Below are 22,743 nucleotides of genomic sequence, written 5' to 3' on the forward strand. Positions count from 1 at the left end.
CAACATAATAATAAATTATTTTTATGCAGCAAATCAGAATATAAGAATGATTTCTGAAGGATCATGTGTCTGGAGTAATGATGCTAAAATATAGTTTTGAATTCACAGGAATGAATTACATTTTAAAATATTTACATATATAAAAATTCAAAATGTTACTGTTCTTGCTGTATTTTGGATCAAATAAATGCAGGCTTGGTAAACAGAAGATATTTTTTTAGATGCATTAAAAATCTTGCTGTTCAAAAACTTTTGACTGGTAGTGTATATTAGCCTATTGTTTGAAGTTAAAGATATTCATATTAATTAGGTGAGTCTGAGATGATTATTTGACCGTAATTTCACATTTATTGTTTATGGCGAAATACAGGAAAAAAATGTTTGTTTTTGTTTTTTGTTCTGTAGTTTGTTAAAAGTTTATTAATTCTGAATGGGTCGCATGTCCATATTTCACCAAAATGCAACACTGCATTCCCTTGGTTCCGCAGCAACACACCAGCCACGCATTTTTTTTTTTTTTTGTCCAGATGCTTGACAAATTCTGCTTCATTCACCTTTTTCTCTAATGTTTTTGCAGGTGCTGAGACACTTGGGTTGGATCCTTAAAAAGTGTTTGCCTTGCGGAAATAGAGGTGATAGTGTGGTGAGTATAAATGCATGTTGTTGCTAAGATGGCTTATTTTTTTTCTCTAAGGAAAATGGAAAAACTTGCTTTTTAAAAAAAAAATTTAAGCTGGGCTCTGTGTTTTTGGAAAGGACATGGAAAAGGTACAGCTATATCATAGGCTGTTTGTAGCAGGAATATTCAAGATCTCTGGTCCCCTCTAGTATATACACCATCTTTCTAGGTTTATTTATTTTTTTGTTCTTGTTTTTTTTTTAATTAAATTTAAGTTTTGTTTTAATTAAATGCCTAGTGACATTTCTTCATATGACATGGATGAAGGCCGTTCGGTGTGAATCCTTGAATAACTCTGTGTGAGTGTATGATTGATAATCAAAGCACTTGTAGTAATACTGGCAGATGGAAGGACAGATCAAATACTTAAGTAGACTGTATACACTACTGTTCAGATGTTTTGGGTCTGTAAGATATCCTTTAATGCTCTAAATGGAAAAATTCTGGGGAAAAAAATAACTACAATTTCTGTTTGACTGTATTTTACAATACTATTTATTCTTGTGATGCAAAGCTAAATTTTCAGCATCATTACTCCAGTCTTCATTTTTAATATGCTGATTTGCTGCTCAAGAAACAATTCCGATTATTACCAATGGTCAAAACGCGTGGTTAACAGCATGCATTTCACATGGAAACCTTTTGTAACATTATAATTGTTTTTATTGTCATTTTTATCAATTGAATGTACCCTTGCTGAATATGAATTTTCTAAAACACACACGCATGCCTACCCACACACAAACACATACTGATCTCATTTGAATGGTATTGTATTATGTTGTATAAAACACTGCATGTCTTGTTCAGACAGTTTTTGTTGTTGTTGTTTTAGGTGAGTCTATGAACTTTATTTTCAACAAAGTATTTAGGTGTCTGTCCTGTATCAGCTTTTCCTTGAATAATACGCAGAGCCTGGCGCCCTTGTGCTGATTCAAAATTACTGTTATTGACTCCCATAAAGGTCAAGGGTCATAACATATCTTGGACAGCTGCACTGCTTTATATATATATATATATATATATATATATATATAATTTATAATTTGATCATATACTGCCTTCAGACTTTCCACTCAGAATCATGAATCAAAACATAATTATAACCGATACCAATTAGCTTCCATCATGATTCATTGACTCATACACCCCAAATCCAGAAAGCCGAGTTTCCCACTGATAATTACAGCATTGTAGTAGTGTTCATGTGAAGGCAGCCATTATCTTATTCACAAGACTCTCTAGGTGGTGCCTAGGATGTAATTTATAAATTCAACAATCTGCTTTTTATAATAGTCCAAAGGTGACAGCTTTATCCCACGATGCCTTTATCGGTCACTGTTGTGATTTGAGAACAAACAAAAGCTTCTTAGCATAATCGCTAATGCACTCAAATCAGAGCAATGAATGAGTCTGTGTGTACCGGCGCTCTAGCTATAGTAAGTGATTTTGGCAGGTGGTGATATGATGTAACCTTCTGAACAGCTCCAGCACGATCGTGTTCCAGCAGACCTTTAGGCAGTGCCTGTCCCACATGTTTCACAAACACCCCATCCTAAGGGTCTACATGTGTAAAAAAGCACACCAGCAGCAGAGTCGGGTCTAAAGGGAAGTGCCTGTGTAATTTCTTTATCGCTCTAGATAAGAAGCCCCCAGTGTTGACCAGGTCTCTGCAGACCTTGAATATGTTACTCATTAGTCAGGTCTGCTGTCTGAGTTGAGTTCCTGGAAACACTGGCAGTGCACTCGGTTCACATGCAGATGTATAGCTCTCGTAACTGACCAGAGGTGGTTAAACAAGTCTGCTATTGATTATTGACTTTCTCTGAGCTCCGATGATGGGCTTTTCTTTGCCTGCTCAGTTATCACTCATTATCTACTGCTTTTTGTCACATGCTGGATACTCTTTAATTATGCCAGATAAGGTTCAGGTGCATTATTCCAATTCTGTCAATAACCATGTCAAGAAGAAGAAGAAGAAAAAAAGATTGTCACCCCAATATCGAAAGAGAGAAAAAAAAAATTATAATAGAATTCACACTCACACTTTACTCAATATTGATATAAATAAGAAATGCTTAAATAGCTGACAAATATTTAACTTTACCATCTCAGTAATGAATTTTGAAATGTTTTAAAATAGAAAACTATTAGGGATACACCGATATCGGTACTGGCCTGTAGAGTTGATAAGCTAAGCACACTGAGTGGTTTGAGCGTGCGGCAGCACAGACATCACTGGAAAGTTTGTAATTTGGTCAGAAGTCAAAAGCAAGTAAGTAAAACAATGCACAAGTTACTTGGCGGTAAGAAGAGAGAGCGAGGGAGAGAGCGCACACTTCTGTTGCATAATATTGATTGCTGTTTGCTCACTTAGCACATGCATCATTTAAATTAAATCTAAATAGTAAATATAAAACAAACAAAATATATAGGGGCCTAACATCAAGCTTATAGGATGAAAGTGAAAATCAAAAGTGAAACTAGCAGGCTGTGTGAAGTGCAACAGGCTGTACAAAGGACAACTTTGTGCACGTTGCATGTTTTGCTTGCTCGGCGTTAATTGCTTTATATGAGTGGCTTTGGAATATAAGTCATAGCACTTTCAGATGATAAAAATCAGGACTTATATTTCAGTGAACATGTTCATCGCTGTTACAGTATTTATGAATAATGTGTGATTCCCTGCGTTGTTAGAGGAAAACATCTTGTAATTACTGTACTGAGCCGCCGCATAGGAGCAACGTTAATATGTTTCTAAATTAAAGATGAAATACCATGGAGCAATAAAATGACCAGTGACTGTAACAAAAGCTTGTACAATACATTTTAACGATCATAATTAAGTGTGAAGATAACTGAAGGAAATATATATTTACAAAATGAACTAAGCCAACCAACATTATTCATAATCTTTTGGTTTCTGTACCAAGGTTTTTTTTATTACAAATGCAGTGAAAATACAGATATCTGTATCATTATCAGCAAGTACCTAAAATAATAGTATCTGTATGGGCCTTGCTCTGTAAAAAGTGGTATCCATGCATCCATAACAATTATTCTAAATTTGAATAATATTTCACAATTTTACTGGTTTTATTTATGTATTTATTTTGATCAAATAAATGCAGCCTTGGTTCAGAGCATGTTTCAGATTTGTCCTTTTTTGTGACATTTATATGAACATTTAGCACATTTCTCTAATTTGTGTCTAAACCTTTTAATTTTTTTTTTTTTTTTTTTTTTTTTTTTTAAGAATTAGGGAGTCATTTTAAGTATTAATAACAATGATTAAAATGAATGTTTTCTTATTTCTCGTCTTTGTGGTGAAATGTTCTGGACAGGTTTTGTAATTTTTCAAACCTTTATTGTATTCTAACCTTTCACAAGACGAGCTGATAACGCATGAATCCTTTGACATAGGCTACACATCAGTGCCTCACCTTTGGTCCAACATGGTGTTGAATTGAGTGATTCATACTACGAAAGACTGTGTAGGCTGTAAGGTCGCCTTCAGCTGCTGTACTCATAGTTTACCTCTGTAGCTGCAAGCAATTGTGCCACATTTAGTGTCACTAGTTAACAGAGGCAAATGAGTACATTTAACATTCTCAGCACATCTGCACCTGTGCTACAGCACATCATCAGCAGGATAGTACATAGATTCAAAAACAACTTGCTGATGACTTATTTTCAATGACAGTAGATTTTCGACTATTAATGCTGAGTATGTATATGAATATGCTAATTAGCATCTAAATGAATCTGTCAATATAGCTTATTATTCTCAAGTTAATGTTTTAATCGATTCTAGAAAGGAGCTGTTTTTTTATCTAACCCTTGGGTAAAATGTTATTTTCTTTCAAAATGCTTCCTTTTTAATAAAAACAAGTCACATAGCTGTTTTTCTGAATGACATGCTTAGTAGAGTTCTCAAAGTGCCGGAGGAGGGCAAACATGTTACACATTCCCCATGGTCCTCCAGGAATGCTGGCAGTTTAGATCTTGTCCTCATGTTACCTCACATTCTTGTTGCCCTCTGTCAAGTTTGGAGCAGCACGTTGCCGCCCTTCCCAACAATTTCCACCTGTGCGCCAAAGATAAAATTGTTGATATGAGATGAGTCAACATTTCATTACAAAAAAATGGCACCTCGGTAAAGTGACAGCCGCACTCACCCAGAAGCAATGTCACAACATGAGCAGATAACCTTCTCTGTCTCTGAACATGTCCTTGTGTTACATCACCCATAACTGTTTGCCATGGGGTGTGTACTTCAGGCTGTTGGACTGAAGAGTTAAAGGGATAGTTCACCCAAAAATTAAAATTCTGTCATTAATTCAGAAAGCTCTCGGGTTTCATCAAAAATATCTTAATTTGTGTTCCGAAGACTGGCTTAGTTTTCAGTATGTGAAATGTTCTCTTGACTTGTTGTGAGATATGATATGAAATACTTAGAGATAACTGATAAGCAGTCATATTTACTTTTGGTTGTGAACAAGATCAACTATCTAGCATTCAATACGTTTTCAATACAATTTTGTGGACTTACTGATTTATTTTCTAGCTGTAGTTACAATAGCAAACTATATAAGTGTTGAATTTATTTTAAACAATTGGTTTATTGATCAGTTTCAGTTGGCCATTGCAAACAATCTCAGAAAGTCTAATATATAAAAGACATTAATCAAGGATTTTTTCGAAAACTGTATCGATTTGATGTTTAATTTGCATTAGAATGTGTTTCTTTAGAAGTCTTACATTTCAATTCCAATTTCATAACATTTTGTCATTCGCCTCTGAACTTAGTCCTCATGATGTTTATTATAATTTTACACAAGGCTGACTTAAACTGTGTTGGAAATGCAGGCGGCTTTAAACATCCTTGTGTGTAGAGTCTTTAGTCCTCTGCAGAATGACTCCGGTCCAATTTTTGTTGGAGCTGAAATGAGACGGTTTAATGATCCCATAGTGCCGGTGGTTATGTGCTTTACAGGATTTGGTCTGTCTGCTAAAATACATTATCCTGTGTGCAGAGACAACTATATGCAAGCCATCCGTAGGCTGACATATTGTTTCTGAAGGATCCATAATGGCAGGACGATGTCATCTGCAGGGCAGTGGTTAAAAGATTCTTAATAAAAAGCACTACAAGGCCTACGGCGGATGTATGCGTGATTGACCACAGCCAGTGCGATCCATTGACCTGCTTCTAGGACACTTTACACAAAAGAAGAAGAGTAGAGAGATCCATTCATGGGCCTCGTGTCGTATTTCCCCTATCCCTCCATGTTCAGACAGACACTGATGGATCCAGATCCTAAAGTAGGTCAGATGAGGTGACGTGGTAATCTCGCTGGTCCAATTTGATTTGATTTTTCGCCCTTCGGAGAGTAGGTTGCATCACAAGCAGTTTAGGCCAGCATCTGTCTTAATCGCTTGTGACAGAAATCATTAGCATGAGGCATCTAATAAGCAATGGTCATTGTTCCTGCTGGATTGATTGGGCTGCTTTGCCTTTGAACTCAACCTCGATTGTTAGATGCTGACAGAGGGATGTGAGCTATATGATTTTTCCAAAAGCAGCTGGTAAAAATGGGGTTGACATAATTGCCTTAAAAAGAGGAAGAAAAATGGTACTATTGTCAGGATGTGGGTTGGTGGTAGCACGTCTGCTTTAGAGCTGCTCTGTTACATGCGGTGACGTTACTTTACTTTACATTTAGCTAAGTGTTTTATATTTCAGAAGAGTAGATTGTGTAGTTGCCATTTGTGGCATTACAAAGTGAAGAACAGAAAATATAATTTCCAAAAAAGTAATTATATTGTTGTGTACCCAGGTGTGCGTTTGAATTCAAAATAATTTCACACATATAAATATATAAAAACATTATTATAAAATAATTATTATTAAATCTTTGCTTCACATGTAATGTGTAATTTTAATAATAATAATTATAATTATAATAATAATGGTTATATTTAATAAAGGCATATTTGAGCATATTGGTTAAATATTTGCATATGCTAAATTTGATATTGGGATGGTGAAATAAATAAATATAAATATATTTAAAAGTATATATCAATTGCTGACACTTTAGAAAAATGTGTAATGTAAATTATAACTCCTTAACTTCACAAAACCACAGCATGTTTAAGTAGATATCACGTGCGGGGTCTACTTAAATATGTTGTGGTTTTGTGAAGTTTAAGAGTTCTAATATACATTACGCTTAGAAAAATCAGGACCAAGCTGTTTATCTCTTTGTAATATTGCTTGGAAAGCAGGTCAAGCATAATCCCCACAATTCATGGTACTCTTGAGACAGATTTTTAATGCTTAGGCTTTTGGGATATTTTCTTTTGTGCTTAATTGGTGGAAGAGGAGCACTGACTGTGAAGAGTGTCTTGAGGAATTTGTGTCCAACGGTCAGTGTTACACAAGAACACAAGCTCTCCAAGCTTCTCATTGTTCACTGAGGCCCGCAGAGGTTCGAGAGGATCAAGTTCACTGTTGTCATGGGAGTCGGGTGAAAAGACAACGACCAAACACCAAAAAAAATAAAAAATTATGTATATTTAAATATTATATATATAATTTTATTTATTTTTTTTATTTTTACACCACATGACATTTGCACAGTCATAACACTTTTTTTATTTATATTGTTATCATTGTTGACAATTTTTATTATTAATTATATTTAAAACGTTTTATTTATTGAGATGTACCACAAACATTTTTACTTGGTTATACCACATGACTTTTGTACAGTCATTAAATAGATTTTTATTTATTCATTTATATTGTTAATAATAATAAATGTGTAGATGTAATAATTTAAGTTTGTATGGTTTGTATGATACATTTTTTTTTAATTACTTGAAAAAAGTTTTTCTTGAAAATAATAAAGATGTGTACAAAATATTTTCTTGGTTATGCTACTTGATGATAATCTTATTTTAAGTAGTATAAACATTTTTATAAAATAATCTTTAAATGGTATTAAAGTACTTTTTTTTTGTTTTTTGTGAAGTTACTCTTATTTGAAAATGTAAAATAGCTTTTGTTTTTTGTGAAGATACTCTTATTTGAAAATGTAAAATAGCTTTTGTTTTTTGTGAAGTTACTCTTATTTGAACATGTAAAATAGCTTTAAATCAGCAGGAAAATAACTTCATCACCGTGCTGTAAAGTGGCCTGTTATCAGTCCGTAACTCAACAGCCGGCAGTTACACCTTTCACCCAAACCAGTTAAACAGCATTTCCTCTCAGACTTCCCTTTCAGCCTGGAATAACACAGTACAAACTCCCTCACCCCGACTGCGTGCACTCCACTGTTACGCAACACATGCTGCCTTTGATTATACAATGAAGATTACGCTACACACGAAGCATCCGCCAGCACACCAAAATGTCGTCCAAGGCAGAGAACATATTGTGATATTTGCATTCCTGAGGACAATTTACGAGGCGCACATGGCGATATATCTCATGGAGGTCCCTGTTTGCCGTGACCCGTTTCAATAAAAGCTCTTTCTGTGTCACGTCTACGAGGGAATTTCCCCACCCATAGTTTCTTTACTTGAACTAATGTTGCCACTGTAAATGCCTGGAGTTCCCTTTTCTGTTTTACAGGCTAGGTGGTCCTGAAGAGCACGGGTGATTTATTGGAAGGTAGCAGTCCTCCTTAGTATCGACTCAGCCGCTCGATAACATAGAAGAGCACTCTGCACTGTTGCAGAGATTTAATTCGGCTATGCTGTGAGATAAAACGCATTGATCCAGGGGCACCGTTTCTACCTGATTTGATTGGACGCCGCAGTATCTCTGTTGTCTGATTGGCCTTGACACTCTGCCTTTTGATGATGTTCCCATTTGCATACTTTTGCATATTTCATGAAGGGAACGCAAGACATGCGACTCTAATGTTCGAGAAGTTCAGCCAACTAATTGAGCATTCATTAGCAGGCTAAATGTTACTCAAAAACAAGCTGTAGTCTGTTAATAAGGGAGCAGGTAGGTGTTACATCACACGATGGCTAGGTCTAGAAATAGAATGAAACCCCATCACTCAAAAACCGTTCTCGAGCAAGAACCTTAGGAGGAGACGAAAGCCATCCATTTAACTAACAAACCACATCCTATGAGCGTGAACGCCCAGTGACGGGGAAACACTTTCCACTTCACTTCTCTGTATAATGAAGAGGATGTGATCTGGAATGGTTGACACCAGGGGTCATGAGGAAATGGGTCACTTTTCAGAATTAGCCCACTTGTGGTTATGCAGTATTTCGATGTGGAACTGAAAATATGTTTGTGCTCGCTTGTGCTCTTTTCTGGAGGAAGTCCAAAGCTGAGCGGATGTCTTGAAATTGTGGCTTAATATAGAGCAAGCATGAGATATGATTTGAATAAACCACTCTAAAAGGTATGTGAATGTTTCAAAATGTAAATTTAGGACTGTCAAATCTAGGTCAGATTTGATTTCAAGTAAATGTTCCTGTGCTAAAAAAAAAAAAAAAATCTTTAAGTGTAAACTGACATTTTGGCAGCTCTGTAAAGCCAAAGTCGTAATGAATCCAACTGTCAAACTCAAGTAAACAGAAGTGTTTTGTAGTAGCACTCGTGTAAACATTTTCAGTGGGAGATGCTTTTGTTGCTCTGCAGTGTTGGTGCAACAGCGCCCCCAAAATACCATGGACACTTTTGGTACTACAACTTGTTATTCAGCCATGCAGGGCTGTGAAGCCCTTGGTAACCTCTGGCAGCATAGTACACACTCAGGTTCCTGCTGACAAAGAGAGCTTTTACCCCCTTATTTCACTGTAAAAGAGGCTTTTTATACACACTCTGAGTGGAAGGCAAAGAGCCTGACAATATCCATATCTATTCTGTTCCTGTTTTTAGTGAACATTCTGTGAACTGGCTTTCTGATATTGTTTTGTCCTTTCTTTCTTATGCTAGTCTCCTGTGTGCTGACCTCATGGTGTAAGCAGATGTGAAGATGAGTATTAGCAGCGATGAGGTCAACTTCCTGGTGTATAGATACCTGCAGGAGTCGGGTAGGTGCTGCTTAAACAGAACAGCCCAAATAAACACTCCAAAATTGTATTCATATCAAATCTTGCACAGCTTTTGTGTAACCAATCATGGTTAATAATAGCTGGTTTTTGATCCAAAAATGGCAAAAAAATCTCAACGTATAATCAAAACTGTCTACATGTCTTGAAGCATTTACCATTTAGACTATCACTTTCACTCACAGAAATGTAAACATATTTGTCAGTAATGTCTCCTTAATTTGAGTTTTGGGATATAATTTATTATCAGCGTTGATTACAGTAAAACACTGACTGTTATTTAAATGAACACGCATGCGCACGCAAGCGATACTCTCGTAGCCGTGAGCTGGAGAGAAAGTTGATCCAGTAAGCGTCACACTAAAGTGTTTAACATTCCCTCTGGCAGGGTTTTCCCACTCGGCCTTCACGTTCGGCATTGAGAGCCACATCAGTCAGTCCAACATCAATGGCGCCCTAGTGCCCCCTGCTGCTCTGATCTCCATCATCCAGAAGGGCCTGCAGTATGTGGAGGCTGAAGTCAGCATCAATGAGGTGAGAGCAGAGCTTTATTTACAAAAGCGATCACGACACCTACATTTATCTGCATCAAGGAGTTTGTTTTCTTGAGCTTGACCCAGATAATGATATTAGCTAAAATCCTGTTAATGTCAAATTGAGTGCTTGACCGATATGTTGACTCCTGTCCACAGGACGGCACGCTGTTCGATGGGCGACCGATTGAGTCTTTGTCATTGATTGATGCGGTGATGCCTGATGTGGTACAGACCCGGCAGCAGGCGTACCGAGACAAACTCGCCCAGCAACAGGCCGCCACAGCGCCCTCAGCAACCAGCACCAACATGCAGGGCAACACCAAAAATGGAGAAAACACCGCAAACGGAGAGGAGAACGGTGCTCACACCTTACCTAGTGAGTCACTGATTGATTCGGGATCACTTTACTCTGCTTAGTATTGTTCATAATACCCCCCCCCCCCATTATTTCCTGAAAATGTGAATGTTGTAGCTTTCAGTTATGTACTGTGGCTATGAATCAAAGAACTGTTGTGTTAGTCACACCTGTGTGTTAGTCAGTGTAAGTCCTCACCACCATCTGTCTTTACAGATAACCATGCAGACATGATGGACGTGGACATGGATGTGGAGATCCCTCAGAATAAAGCCATGGTGCTGAGAGGTCACGAGTCGGAGGTCTTCATCTGCGCCTGGAACCCCGTCAGTGATCTGCTCGCCTCCGGGTCAGTTACACAGTCTGCTGGTCTTCTGACTCTTTTCATCACTGAATCCGTTCAGATGTGACCGATTCAGTACTCTGGGTTAGACATAGTCGTCACTATCGAGCTACAGAAAAGGCACTCTAGTAACATGTCATGTTTCATTTTTATTGTGAAAACAGAAGAGAAAAAAAATATATGATGTTTTCATTTGAGCCGCCTTTAAATATTTCTATTTCAATAACAAACTAGAGTAGAAATAATTAGATAATTGAAAGTTGGTTGCTATTATTATAAAAACTGCCTTATGTGAAGTTTAAATGTTTATATACAAATAAGTTGTCAATTTTAACTTTTTACAAAATTATAATGTACCAACTGAACGTATAGTTTACAGCATAGCTGAGAGATTTCTTTTTGTTTGATTATATACCTTGATGTACAGGTGCATCTCAATCAATTAGAATGTCATAAAGTTCATTTATTTCAGTAATTCAACTTAAATTGTGAAACTTGTGTATTAAATAAATTCAGTGCACACAGACTGAAGTAGTTTAAGTCTTCGGTTATTTTAATTGTGATGATTTTGGCTCACATTTAACAAAAACCCTCCATTCACTATCTATTATATTATATTTAAATGAATCGATATAGAATCTAATCGATTACAACTGAATCGAATCACATGCTTTTGAATCAAAATCGAATCGAATCTTGAAATTTGTGTCAATACTCAGCACTAGCGTGGAATAAATATTAGAAGCAGATGAAAAAAGTGCTGTTGGTGCATGTGTAGAAAACAGAAGTCAGTCAATGCAGAGTTATTTAATACTGTGACTCTCCACAGTTCTGGAGACTCGACGGCACGCATCTGGAATCTGAGTGAGAACAGCAGTAGTAGCTGTACACAGCTCGTCCTCAGGCACTGCATACGGGAAGGTGGCCAAGACGTGCCCAGCAACAAAGACGTCACATCGTTAGATTGGAACGTGAGTTTAGCTTCGACATGCGCCCTCTGGTCTAAAAATGGGTGTATTTTAAAAGACTAACATTTCCTCCTTGTGTTTATCAGAGTGAAGGTACACTATTAGCCACAGGATCATATGACGGCTTTGCAAGAATATGGACGAAAGATGGTAAGAAAACAGTTTTTTTGTTTTTTTTTGCCTTCTGCGCCAAAATGCTTTTCTCTGTCATTCCTTTCAGCAGACTGACAACTGTTCATTCACAGGTAATCTGGCCAGTACCCTGGGTCAACATAAAGGTCCAATATTTGCATTAAAATGGAACAAAAAAGGAAACTTTATCCTAAGCGCTGGTGTTGATAAGGTAAGAAAAGCTACAGTGTAGTAAGAGAGTGTAGTTAGAAAGCACCCTGACAATCACTTAGAATATCACCGATATACTATTATACTCTTATTAAATATTTAGAAGTTTATTTTTAGATTTTGTTTTCACTTTCATTTTAAAGTTGTAGTTATTTTGTTTTTGTCATTTTTATTCATGTTTCCCACCTTCTCTGTTTTTATTTAAGTTTGTCATTTTAAACTAAATAAAAATAAATGTTTTATTATTATTATTATTATTATTATTCATTTTTTAATTACAGTTAACTTTTATTATTTATTTATTTATTTATGTATTTATTTTTAGAGTAAAACAGTTAACAATAATAAGCCTGAAATAGGGTTTTCCAAACTAGGGTGGGAACTGCAGGGAGTTTATGAAAAGTTAAATAATAGAAATGTAAAAATAAAATTAATTAATTTGAAAAAATTTATACTTATATGCATTTGATGACATTTTTTTTTATTTCCTTACCTGGCAACATGTCAAGTGACAATTACCGACTTCAGAGAACCATGAACGTGAATGTGTTGTTAAAGCATTGAAATATTAACTTTTAAAATATTTAATCACATGTGGTATTTATATACTTCAATAAAATATTTTAGGTTAGGGGTTCAACTGGTGAGAAAGAAATAGTAAATTACTGATCTACACCATATTGTGAAGGCATACACACCCACATATTCTTCAGAAAATGTAAATAGCTAGTTAATAATCTACTATTTATGTGTTGCCAGTGGCACATATATTACCCACATCAGCTTATACGTAACGGTTTCCCCTTATCACAGTTGATTTCATATTTCTTTTCTTCAGACAACAATCATTTGGGATGCTCACACGGGGGAAGCCAAACAGCAGTTCCCGTTTCATTCAGGTTCACACAAATTCCACTTCATACTTAATCGTTCACAATATCTGAATAATCTTCTCAATTATTTAGAGGGAACAAGCTCTTATGCTGTAGCCTTTTGTCCCTCTCACTTCAGCACCGGCTCTGGACGTGGACTGGCAGAGTAACAACACGTTTGCCTCCTGTAGCACAGACATGTGCATCCACGTGTGCAAACTGGGCCAGGACCGACCCATTAAGACATTCCAAGGACACACAGTAAGACCTGTCTGCTCGTCCTCCCATTTCCTACAGCTCCGGCCTGCCAAAAAGATCAGCATCAAACTCTTTTTCTCTGTCTCCAGAATGAAGTTAACGCAATCAAATGGGATCCAACTGGTAACCTGCTGGCGTCATGTTCTGATGATATGACTCTTAAGGTAAGACCATTTACGATGCTGGCTACACAGCAGGTGTTTGGATAATGCAAATGATGTTGTGGTGGTCTAAATAATTGCTTCTTCCAATGTCCTAGATCTGGAGTATGAAACAGGACACTTGTGTTCATGATTTGCAAGCTCATAGCAAAGAAATCTATACCATCAAATGGAGCCCCACAGGTCCAGGAACCAACAACCCCAATGCCAATCTAATGCTGGCCAGGTAGAGTCACACACCTTTAACACACTTTCACCACCTGCTGCTTTGTGGATTAAGGCTGTTTTCACTAATATTTCACTTGTACAAATTAAAATTGAAACCAAATCCAGTGCAGGGAAGCAGCTCTACGTGACCTCAGTGATTTCGATGTTCACGATCACATCTATCTATCGAACCACAAAATAACTCAACAAGCTGTACTCAGTCTGTATTCCTTTTGGCTACATTATATATAATCTTCTCATTTGGAAAGGCTTATTCTTAAGGTTTAGTTAGAGGAACGCTATTAATGCATGTAAAAAAAGTAAATGAGTGCTATATGGCTGACAAATAAGGGCTTTTTCATTTATCGATTTGTTTAATCAGATCAGACAGCAGCCATAAAATGAAAATACTTTCTCATTTATATATATATATAAAGTACATCGTTTCAACTATCGGATGACAGCAAAGGTAAATCAATATATAAAAATTAATTTTACATATTTACATATAGCTTTTTAGCAAATCTCAAAATGAATATCCATTTTTATTTCGATTTTAATTTGGGATATTTCTTTAGTTGTATTTTTATACTTGGTAAAGTACAGAAATTTGTATATTGATCAGATATCTTTGAAAGCTCGTTTCTGCAGTGGGGAAAAATGTGATTGTGACATCACAATTATTTAATTCCTGACTCTTTTTTTTTCATACAAATTTTTTTTTCATAGAAATGTGTTTTCATCTTTGTGAGATTGGTTGCAATGAAAAAATAATAATCCTGTGGCATATTCAAGCTACCGTATTCAAAAACCATAACATGTTTAAAAAAAAAAAAAAAAAGGTATTGAAATAATAGCTCTTCGGTACTAGCCAGATATATATATATAAAATTAAAATTAAAATTTAATTTATGCATTTAGCAGACGCTTTTATCCAAATTCTGGCTATCAATTTTTACCTATCATGTGTTCCCGGGGAATCGAACCCCCAACCTTGCGCTTGATGATAGCGCAGTGCTCTACCTATTGAGCTACAGGAACACTAAAATATATAAGATATATAATTTTTTTTTGGCATACCTAATAAAAAAGTGTGTGGTTTAATAAAACTATTAACTAAACACAAATTGTTCTTTATCATCATTTTCCTCTGGCACCTCTAGTGCTTCCTTTGACTCCACTGTTCGGCTCTGGGATGTAGATCGGGGCATCTGCATCCACACACTAACCAAACACCAGGAGCCCGTGTACAGCGTGGCCTTCAGCCCTGACGGACGCCATCTAGCCAGCGGCTCTTTTGACAAATGCGTCCACATCTGGAACACACAGGTAAGCCTGGAGGTCCTCCGATTCATCTGATCCTCAGAATGCCAAAATGCAGCCCGAGCTGAACTCTTTTTGTGGCTGTCATTTCCACAGACTGGTGCTTTAGTCCATAGCTACAGGGGGACGGGGGGCATTTTTGAAGTTTGCTGGAATGCAGCAGGAGACAAAGTAGGAGCAAGTGCGTCGGATGGCTCTGTAAGTACAAGTGCACCTCAAATAAATCTAATGGATATATGGCGATGCCTATACTAAACATTTTTGTGCTTTCATTGAAGGTTTGTGTATTAGATCTGCGGAAATAGCGCTGCTTGCTGGAAGCCATGGACCGACTATGAATGTGTACATAGCCAAAATGACTGTCCCTGACCCTCAAACTGCTACAGTCCCTAGTGAACCATGGCCAGCCACTACAGACAAACAAACACAAGCACCCCGATGCCCCAGGCTGAGCGGGGAGGATGTGATTCCAACCAGAGACATTCAAAAGACTTCTGTAAGGTGGAAACAACAACAACAGTATAACAGAGGAAGAAGAAAGACAAGAGGACTGGTATATGTACCAAATTTGGAAGATATTTTACTATTTGTTCTTCAAAATCTCATCAAAATAAACGAACGAAAGGATTTTATTCTTTGTTTGTAGATTCCGTTTCAGACAAATACCCCCCCCCCCCTTTGCACAATTGATTTTGATTTGAAACAGCTGCATGATTCCAGGACTCATGTTTTCCTCCATTTGACACACGTACAGATATTAAGTCTTTTTGGTACTGGATGTTTTGTGATTTCAACAGTGTGGGGACATGAGGAAAAAAAACAAAAATCTTTATCTTGTTCTTCATTTTTAGTTTTTATGCTATGGTGTAACTGTAATCTCCCCTTCCCCCTTGTACCCTGTTTCTCCACCAAATGAGAGGTACATTAACCACAAAAAAAAAAAAAAAAAAAAGCCACACACATCCACAGGAAATGCATCTGTTCGCTCATACTACTGTATTTAGTTGGTAGATATCCCCCTTAAAATCAACACATACAGCCCTCAGTTCAAGCTGAGGACCGTTTGACATACATACAGACTGAAAACAGAAAGACTTGTTTTAGGTTTGCAATATTTTGAATTAAACCCATCAGCTTATTTTTCATACTTTTGTACTTCGTTTTAATAATTGGATTATTTCTGCAATTAATTTTGTCTTTCGGTTTCAACTGTTAAAAAAAATATATTATACAGTATGCTGCAAATCAAAATTCGGCATGTTTTTGATCCAGAACTAAAACCTGAAGCAAGTCTGTTGCACAGAACATTGCTCAAATATCTAAGAAAGACATCATTTTGATGCTTTTGAAAATAAAAGCTCATTTTTGGGATTCTCTACACTGCCATGTAATGAGATGCTGATGCTCAGTCATCGGCTGCATGAGGAGAGTCTGTAATAATGTGCTTTTGTTTTTCTCAGGGTTTCTCAAGGTTTTCAATGCCTCGACCTTCAAGGGGGAAAAAATGTCAAACCCCAAGAATGCAAAGTTCTCTTTCTGTCCCATGAAAGAGGCTCTGAATCTCTGTTTAAGTCCCACACAAAGATATTTTAGGATATCGGTGTTTAAACTTAAATTTTAAACAAGGGTGTTGTATTTTGAGATGTGCAAAATGGATCAAAAAACCCATCTGAACACTATTTATTACAGCCTACGACAACAGAAGGGTGTCTGGGTCGCCCCTTTGCTCTTCTGTGTAATCGCCCCAGTGTCTGCCTGCCCCAAAGCAACCTTCAGTTCTTCAGCGTCATTTCTAATTATTCTTACTGCATCTGTGGCTCCTGGACTTTTTGTACTCTTTTAAAACTTTTGTAATTCATATTTCTTTGTAGCTATAAAAAAAGGACTAAAGAAATAAGCAAAAAGAGAGAAAAAAAGAAATAAAACCCTAACAAACTACTGGAGGTCGGTTTGAGGGTGTACAGCTTAGACCTCAGTTCTGCTCACTCTTCAGATGTCCCCACACCTGATCTTTGTTTCCTCAGTCAAATGTTTTTGGTTGAAAAATTCCCCCTGCATTGCATTGGTCTGTTGTCATTTGAATCAGATCTGGAGTCCAAAATAAAGTATATTTTGATATTACAGCTGTGTTTTGATTCTCCTGATTTAACTTATTCATTCACAACTTACATTTAGAGTCACTTCTATATATGTAGACTTATATATTCAGATTTACTTCTATATATTCACAATATATATATATATATACATATACATATACATATACATATACATATACATATACATACATACAGTACAGTACAGACCAAAAGTTTGGAAACATTACTATTTTTAATGTTTTTGAAAGAAGTTTCTTCTGCTCATCAAGCCTGCATTTATTTGATCAAAAATACAAAAAAAACGAAATATTATTACAACTTAAAATAATAGTTTTCTATTTGAATATACTTTAGAAAATAAATTATTCCTGTGATGCAAAGTTGAATTTTCAGCATCATTACTCCAGCCTTCAGTGTCACATGTGACATCCAGTCTATTCAATTCAAGTTTTTTTATAGCGCTTTTTACAATATCGTTACAAAGCAACTTTACAGAAAATTATGTTTCTACAATATTTAGTAGTAGCTTATGGTGGTGACTGTCAGTTTGTGCACGTTTGACAGGATTTTAGAAAAAATAATAATAATAATAATACAAGACGTAGTCAGCTAGACGATGAACTATCAATATTATTAATGAATAGTTATTATATGATGCAGTCACACTTGCAGCAATAATTGTTAGATCTGTTTGTTGATTCAGGGTTAGCATCATCTGGGGACCTCTGAGGGTCAGCATCATCTCTTCTCAGGTGTTCTGGATCCAGACTGGAGCTTGTGTAAATCCTAGTTCCGTGGCAAAACATAGAAACAAAATAGAGACATCATTAGCAGAGTTGCTGATCCAAAAAAGTTAAATTAGTTTAACCCAAGCTAATGAATAAAAATACACATTTGATCAGATGCAACTACACTCACAATTAAGAGATACATTCGAATGCTTGGCGAAAGAGATGCGTTTTTAATCTAGATTTAAACAGAGAGAGTGTGTCTGAACCCCGAACATTATCAGGAAGGCTATTCCAGAGTTTGGGAGCCAAATGTGAAAAAGCTCTACCTCCTTTAGTGGACTTTGCTATCCTAGGAACTACCAAAAGTCCAGCGTTTTGTGACCTTAGGGTGTGTGATGGGTTGTAGCGTGGTAGAAGGCTAGTTAGGTACGCAGGAGCTAAACCATTTAGGGCCTTATAGGTAAGTAATGATAATTTGTAACTGATACGGAACTTAATAGGTAGCCAGTGCAGAGACTGTAAAATTGGGGTAATATGATCATATTTTCTTGACCTCGTGAGGACTCTAGCTGCTGCATTTTGGACTACCTGTAGCTTGTTTATTGACGAAGCAGGACAACCACCCAGAAGTGCATTACAATATTCCCGTCTAGAGGTCATAAATGCATGAACTAGCTTTTCTGCATCAGAAACAGATAACATGTTTCGTAGCTTGGCAATGTTTCTAAGATGGAAGAATGCAGTTTTTGTAACATTGGAAATATGATTTTCAAAAGACAAATTGCTGTCTAATATAACACCCAGATTTCTGACTGTAGAGGAAGTAACAGTACATCCGTCTAGTTGCAGATTGTAATCTACAAGATTCTGTGTAGTGTTTTTTGGTCCAATAATTAATATCTCTGTCTTATCCGAATTTAATTGGAGAAAATTATTTGTCATCCAATCTTTTACATTTTTAACACACTCTGTTAGCTTAGATAATTGAGAAGTTTCATCTGGTCTTGTTGAGATATATAGCTGAGTATCATCAGCATAACAGTGGAAGCTAATTCCGTATTTTCTAATAATATTACCAAGGGACAACATGTATATTGAAAATAGAAGGGGACCTAGAACGGATCCTTGTGGCACTCCATATTTTACTGATGATAAATGAGATGACACCTCATTTGAGTAAACAAAATGGTAGCGATCGGACAGGTAGGATCTAAACCATCTTAGAGCCTGCCTTTGAATACCTGTATAGTTTTGTAATCGATCTATGAGTCTATCACATGATCATTTAGAAATCATTCTATTATTCTGATTTATTATGAGTGTTGGAAACAGTTCTCATTTCTTTCTAATATATTTGATGAATAAAAGGTTAAAAAGAACATATATATATATATATAAAAAGAAAAAAGTATCATGTTCTGAAAAAATATTAAGCAGCAGAACTGTTTTCAACTTTGATAATGAATCATCATATTAGAATAATTTCTAAAGGATCATGTGATAATGATCCTAAAAATTCAGCTTTGCATCACAGAAATAAATGATAATTTAAAATATAATAAATGTAAAAACAATTATTTTAAATTGTAATAATATATCACAATATTCAATTTTTTTTTCTGTATTTTTGATCAAATAAATGCAGGCTTGATGAGCAGAAGAAACTTCTTTCAAAAACATAAAAAATAGTAATGTTTCCAAACTTTTGGTCTGTACTGTATATATATATCAGATCTTTATATAATTATTTCCTGCTTAGGACCGTTTTTTCAAGAAATCTTTTTAGTTGATATATTATTTTGTGAGAAGAATTATTCATTTCTTTCAAGGATTATTTGATGAATAGAAAGTTCAAAATAGCATTTATTTTAAATAAAATATTTTGTAACATTTTTTCATGTCTTTACTGTCACTTGTGATGAATTAACTGCATCCTTGTTGTAAATAATTATTCATTTAAAAATGTTTAAAACAGAATTCCCATTTTTGGTTGAACTTTTTCCATAATAAGCTATAGTTTATCAGAAGTAATCTGGCCATGAAAGCACCTTTAATCTTTTATTAAATCATATCAATGCAGTTTAAAAAAGAGAGCAGAAAAGTGAATAAATGAACTAGCGGCATGATCTATACACACATTAACATCTTGCACCTCTTGAATCAAATCACTATATTTTATTCGGTTGTGGTTTATCCTTGTTAAATCACTCCCAATCTGCAAATTAAAAGACAAATCATATACTGGACAGCAAAAGTAGCCCATGATTACCTTAAAGATCTATTTGTAGCAGCTTTTCTGGAAACGTTGGGATGGTTTGATGGCACGATTGCAGATTTAATCATTGGGCATTGTTGAGGAAATCAAAACATGTTTTCCTAGCTCACTGAGAGCGCATGCAATTTACTGGATGGAAATGAAGAGGGGGGATATAAAAATACGCTTGCACGAGGGGCCTGTTTGCCCAAAGAACATCTATAAATCTTTTGTCACATGCTCTATACTGGGGCAGTATTATAAATGAAGTTTGGTTTTGTGTGTATCCTCTGGAGTAGTGGACACATTATCTGTGCTGTGTGATCGCTTTGGGTCATTGGCACAGTGTGAGGTAATAACTGTCCATTCTCAGCAGCATAGGTTGTCCCACCTGATCTTCAGTCTCTCTCATCTCTCTCATCCAAAAGTAGAATTGGTGTGGAGGACAAGCGACATGTTCTCAGTGATCTCTAGGATGCTCTGGAAGACGTCGTAAGCCACGGCAAACAGGAAGTAGATGGGCAGCAGTCGGTGGAGCCTGAAGAGTCTATTGCTCGCCATCAGATGCCTGAAAACAGGAAGGAGAATGCATGGCCATGTAGATGAACAAATGCAGTTTCACGGGTTTCACATGATGGCAGTTTCAATGTCACTCGATTCTTCACAAATCCTTCGAGAAACAATCAAGATTTTTTAGCAGTGTTGAAGACAACAGCGCTGCTTAATATTTTTGTGAAAAGTGTTATGTACTGGATAGCAATAATAGCTCACTCGAACAAGGCCACCTCCGTGTTTAAGGAGAAGGTGACCACTTTGTCAAGCACCACAAGAAATCCCTACGCAACAGAAAATAGGATGGAAAACATTTTTTTTTTTATTTTTATAATTTTTATTTATTTATAAGTGTTGTTATTGTTAACTAGAATTTATTATTAAAACTATTAAAAATATATATATTTTTGTTAATTTTAGTATCATTGACATACTATTATAGTTTTAGTAAATATTTTGAATTACTCTTTTCTTAACCTATTTTTGTTTTTGTCATTTTAATTTTTCTATTATCTATGTAGCACTATAATATAAATAAATGTTAGTTTATTTATTTTTAGTTATTTTAGTAGTAGGTTTTTTTTTTTGTAAAATAAAGGAAAATGAGAAATGTTTTGGCAGAAGCTTAAGTAATATATATATATATATATATATATATATATATATATATATATATATATATATATATATATATATATATATATATATATATATATATATATATATATATATATATATATATATATATATATATATATATATAAATAATAGTTTATTTTTTATTTATATATTTAACTATTTTCGTTTAAATAATTTTGGTTTGTCATTTTATTTTTTATTTTTTACGTTTGTTTCTATGGTTCGTCTATATAGAATTTATTTATATTATTAGTTTTAGCTTTACTTGTTTTAGTACTTCAAGTTAAAATATGAATGAAAATAAGAAATATTGTACTGGCAGTAAAATACACTAAATAAAAATAAAAGTATAAAATCTTGATTGAAAAAACAAACAAACAAAAAACCTTAGAAACTTAGATTTGGCAAGCAACTGAAATAAGTAAGCTTAAATATATAAAAAGAAACTAAAAAAGAAAAAGAAACTAAAGGTAAACAGAAATATTTCAACATTAATAAAACAATTTTTTTTACAAATAAAGGCTTATATATATCAATATATTAATAAATACATAAATATTATATGTTTATAAGAGGACTGAAGTGTTGCATTTTAAGTCTGATCTATATTTTAATATTATATTTTTGTTAAATGCATATTTTCCTTTTTCTCAAAATAATAACTGAACTTGCTGAATCAATGCAGTCGACTTCCTCTGTAATCACTAGTGGCTGCTTGCTAGATTTTTGTCACATTTATTCTGTGCACATCCTTCCTCCAATGAGATGTAGTTGTATCAAAGATGAAATATGTGTGATCCTAATACACATTCATCACATATTATAAGCATCAACTCCAAACATCAGCTGACCTTCGGTTCATAAGATCAAACTACAAAAATGAGGCCGAAAGCCAAAAAGGACATGAAACTGCTGAAGAACCTGGACGAGGGGAAAGCGGAGAGGTTGTTGAGTCTGGGAAGTATTGCAATCTATCAAAGCCAGTGTTTTCAATGCACCAAAAGCCTTTTTTAATTAGCAGAGTAAAGGAATATGCTGGCTGTGTGAGTGGTGACGCACTGTAAAAGCTGTAAGAAATGGTCTGTGAAATGATCTGCCAGGGCTGAATCCAGAGTTTAGCGTCTGCAATGTTGTAAGCTCTGAGCCGAAGTCCTCTGTGAGCTATGGGGCTGATTCTCACCATCCATTCCACGCTCACCATCCAGTGTGTGCCCACGAGGCCATCATCGACTGAAGCCAAAGGTCATGTTTGATCATGAAATTACTGCTGCGGTATGTCATGTAAGGAGACAATCATGAAATACTTTATTAGCTAGGTTTCCCTCCAGAGGATGACA

At 35.5% G+C, this 22,743-nt stretch overlaps 1 protein-coding gene across 3 annotated transcripts in view; it reads left to right on the forward strand.

Moving 5' to 3' along the window:
* LOC128022440 (F-box-like/WD repeat-containing protein TBL1XR1) overlaps window positions 1–17,252 on the forward strand; it is a 56,529-nt gene extending 39,277 nt beyond the window's left edge. The window contains exons 3-17 of one of the 3 annotated variants that reach the window (XM_052610032.1): window positions 578–643; window positions 9,651–9,748; window positions 10,155–10,300; window positions 10,459–10,678; window positions 10,874–11,006; window positions 11,830–11,971; window positions 12,055–12,118; window positions 12,214–12,311; window positions 13,149–13,209; window positions 13,322–13,443; window positions 13,530–13,604; window positions 13,700–13,827; window positions 14,972–15,137; window positions 15,228–15,329; window positions 15,410–17,252. In XM_052610032.1, coding sequence (XP_052465992.1) covers window positions 9,691–9,748; window positions 10,155–10,300; window positions 10,459–10,678; window positions 10,874–11,006; window positions 11,830–11,971; window positions 12,055–12,118; window positions 12,214–12,311; window positions 13,149–13,209; window positions 13,322–13,443; window positions 13,530–13,604; window positions 13,700–13,827; window positions 14,972–15,137; window positions 15,228–15,329; window positions 15,410–15,436 — 1,542 coding nt within the window. In that variant the 5' untranslated portion in view covers window positions 578–643; window positions 9,651–9,690 and the 3' untranslated portion in view covers window positions 15,437–17,252. Of the gene's footprint in view, window positions 1–577; window positions 644–9,650; window positions 9,749–10,154; window positions 10,301–10,458; window positions 10,679–10,873; window positions 11,007–11,829; window positions 11,972–12,054; window positions 12,119–12,213; window positions 12,312–13,148; window positions 13,210–13,321; window positions 13,444–13,529; window positions 13,605–13,699; window positions 13,832–14,971; window positions 15,138–15,227; window positions 15,330–15,409 lie in introns of those variants that run through there. The other 2 variants (XM_052610033.1, XM_052610034.1) reach the window with 2 other exon arrangements.
* Window positions 17,253–22,743: the final 5,491 nt, after the last annotated feature.

This window comes from Carassius gibelio, chromosome A11, assembly GCF_023724105.1.
Source record: "Carassius gibelio isolate Cgi1373 ecotype wild population from Czech Republic chromosome A11, carGib1.2-hapl.c, whole genome shotgun sequence".
Lineage (NCBI taxonomy): Eukaryota > Metazoa > Chordata > Actinopteri > Cypriniformes > Cyprinidae > Carassius > Carassius gibelio.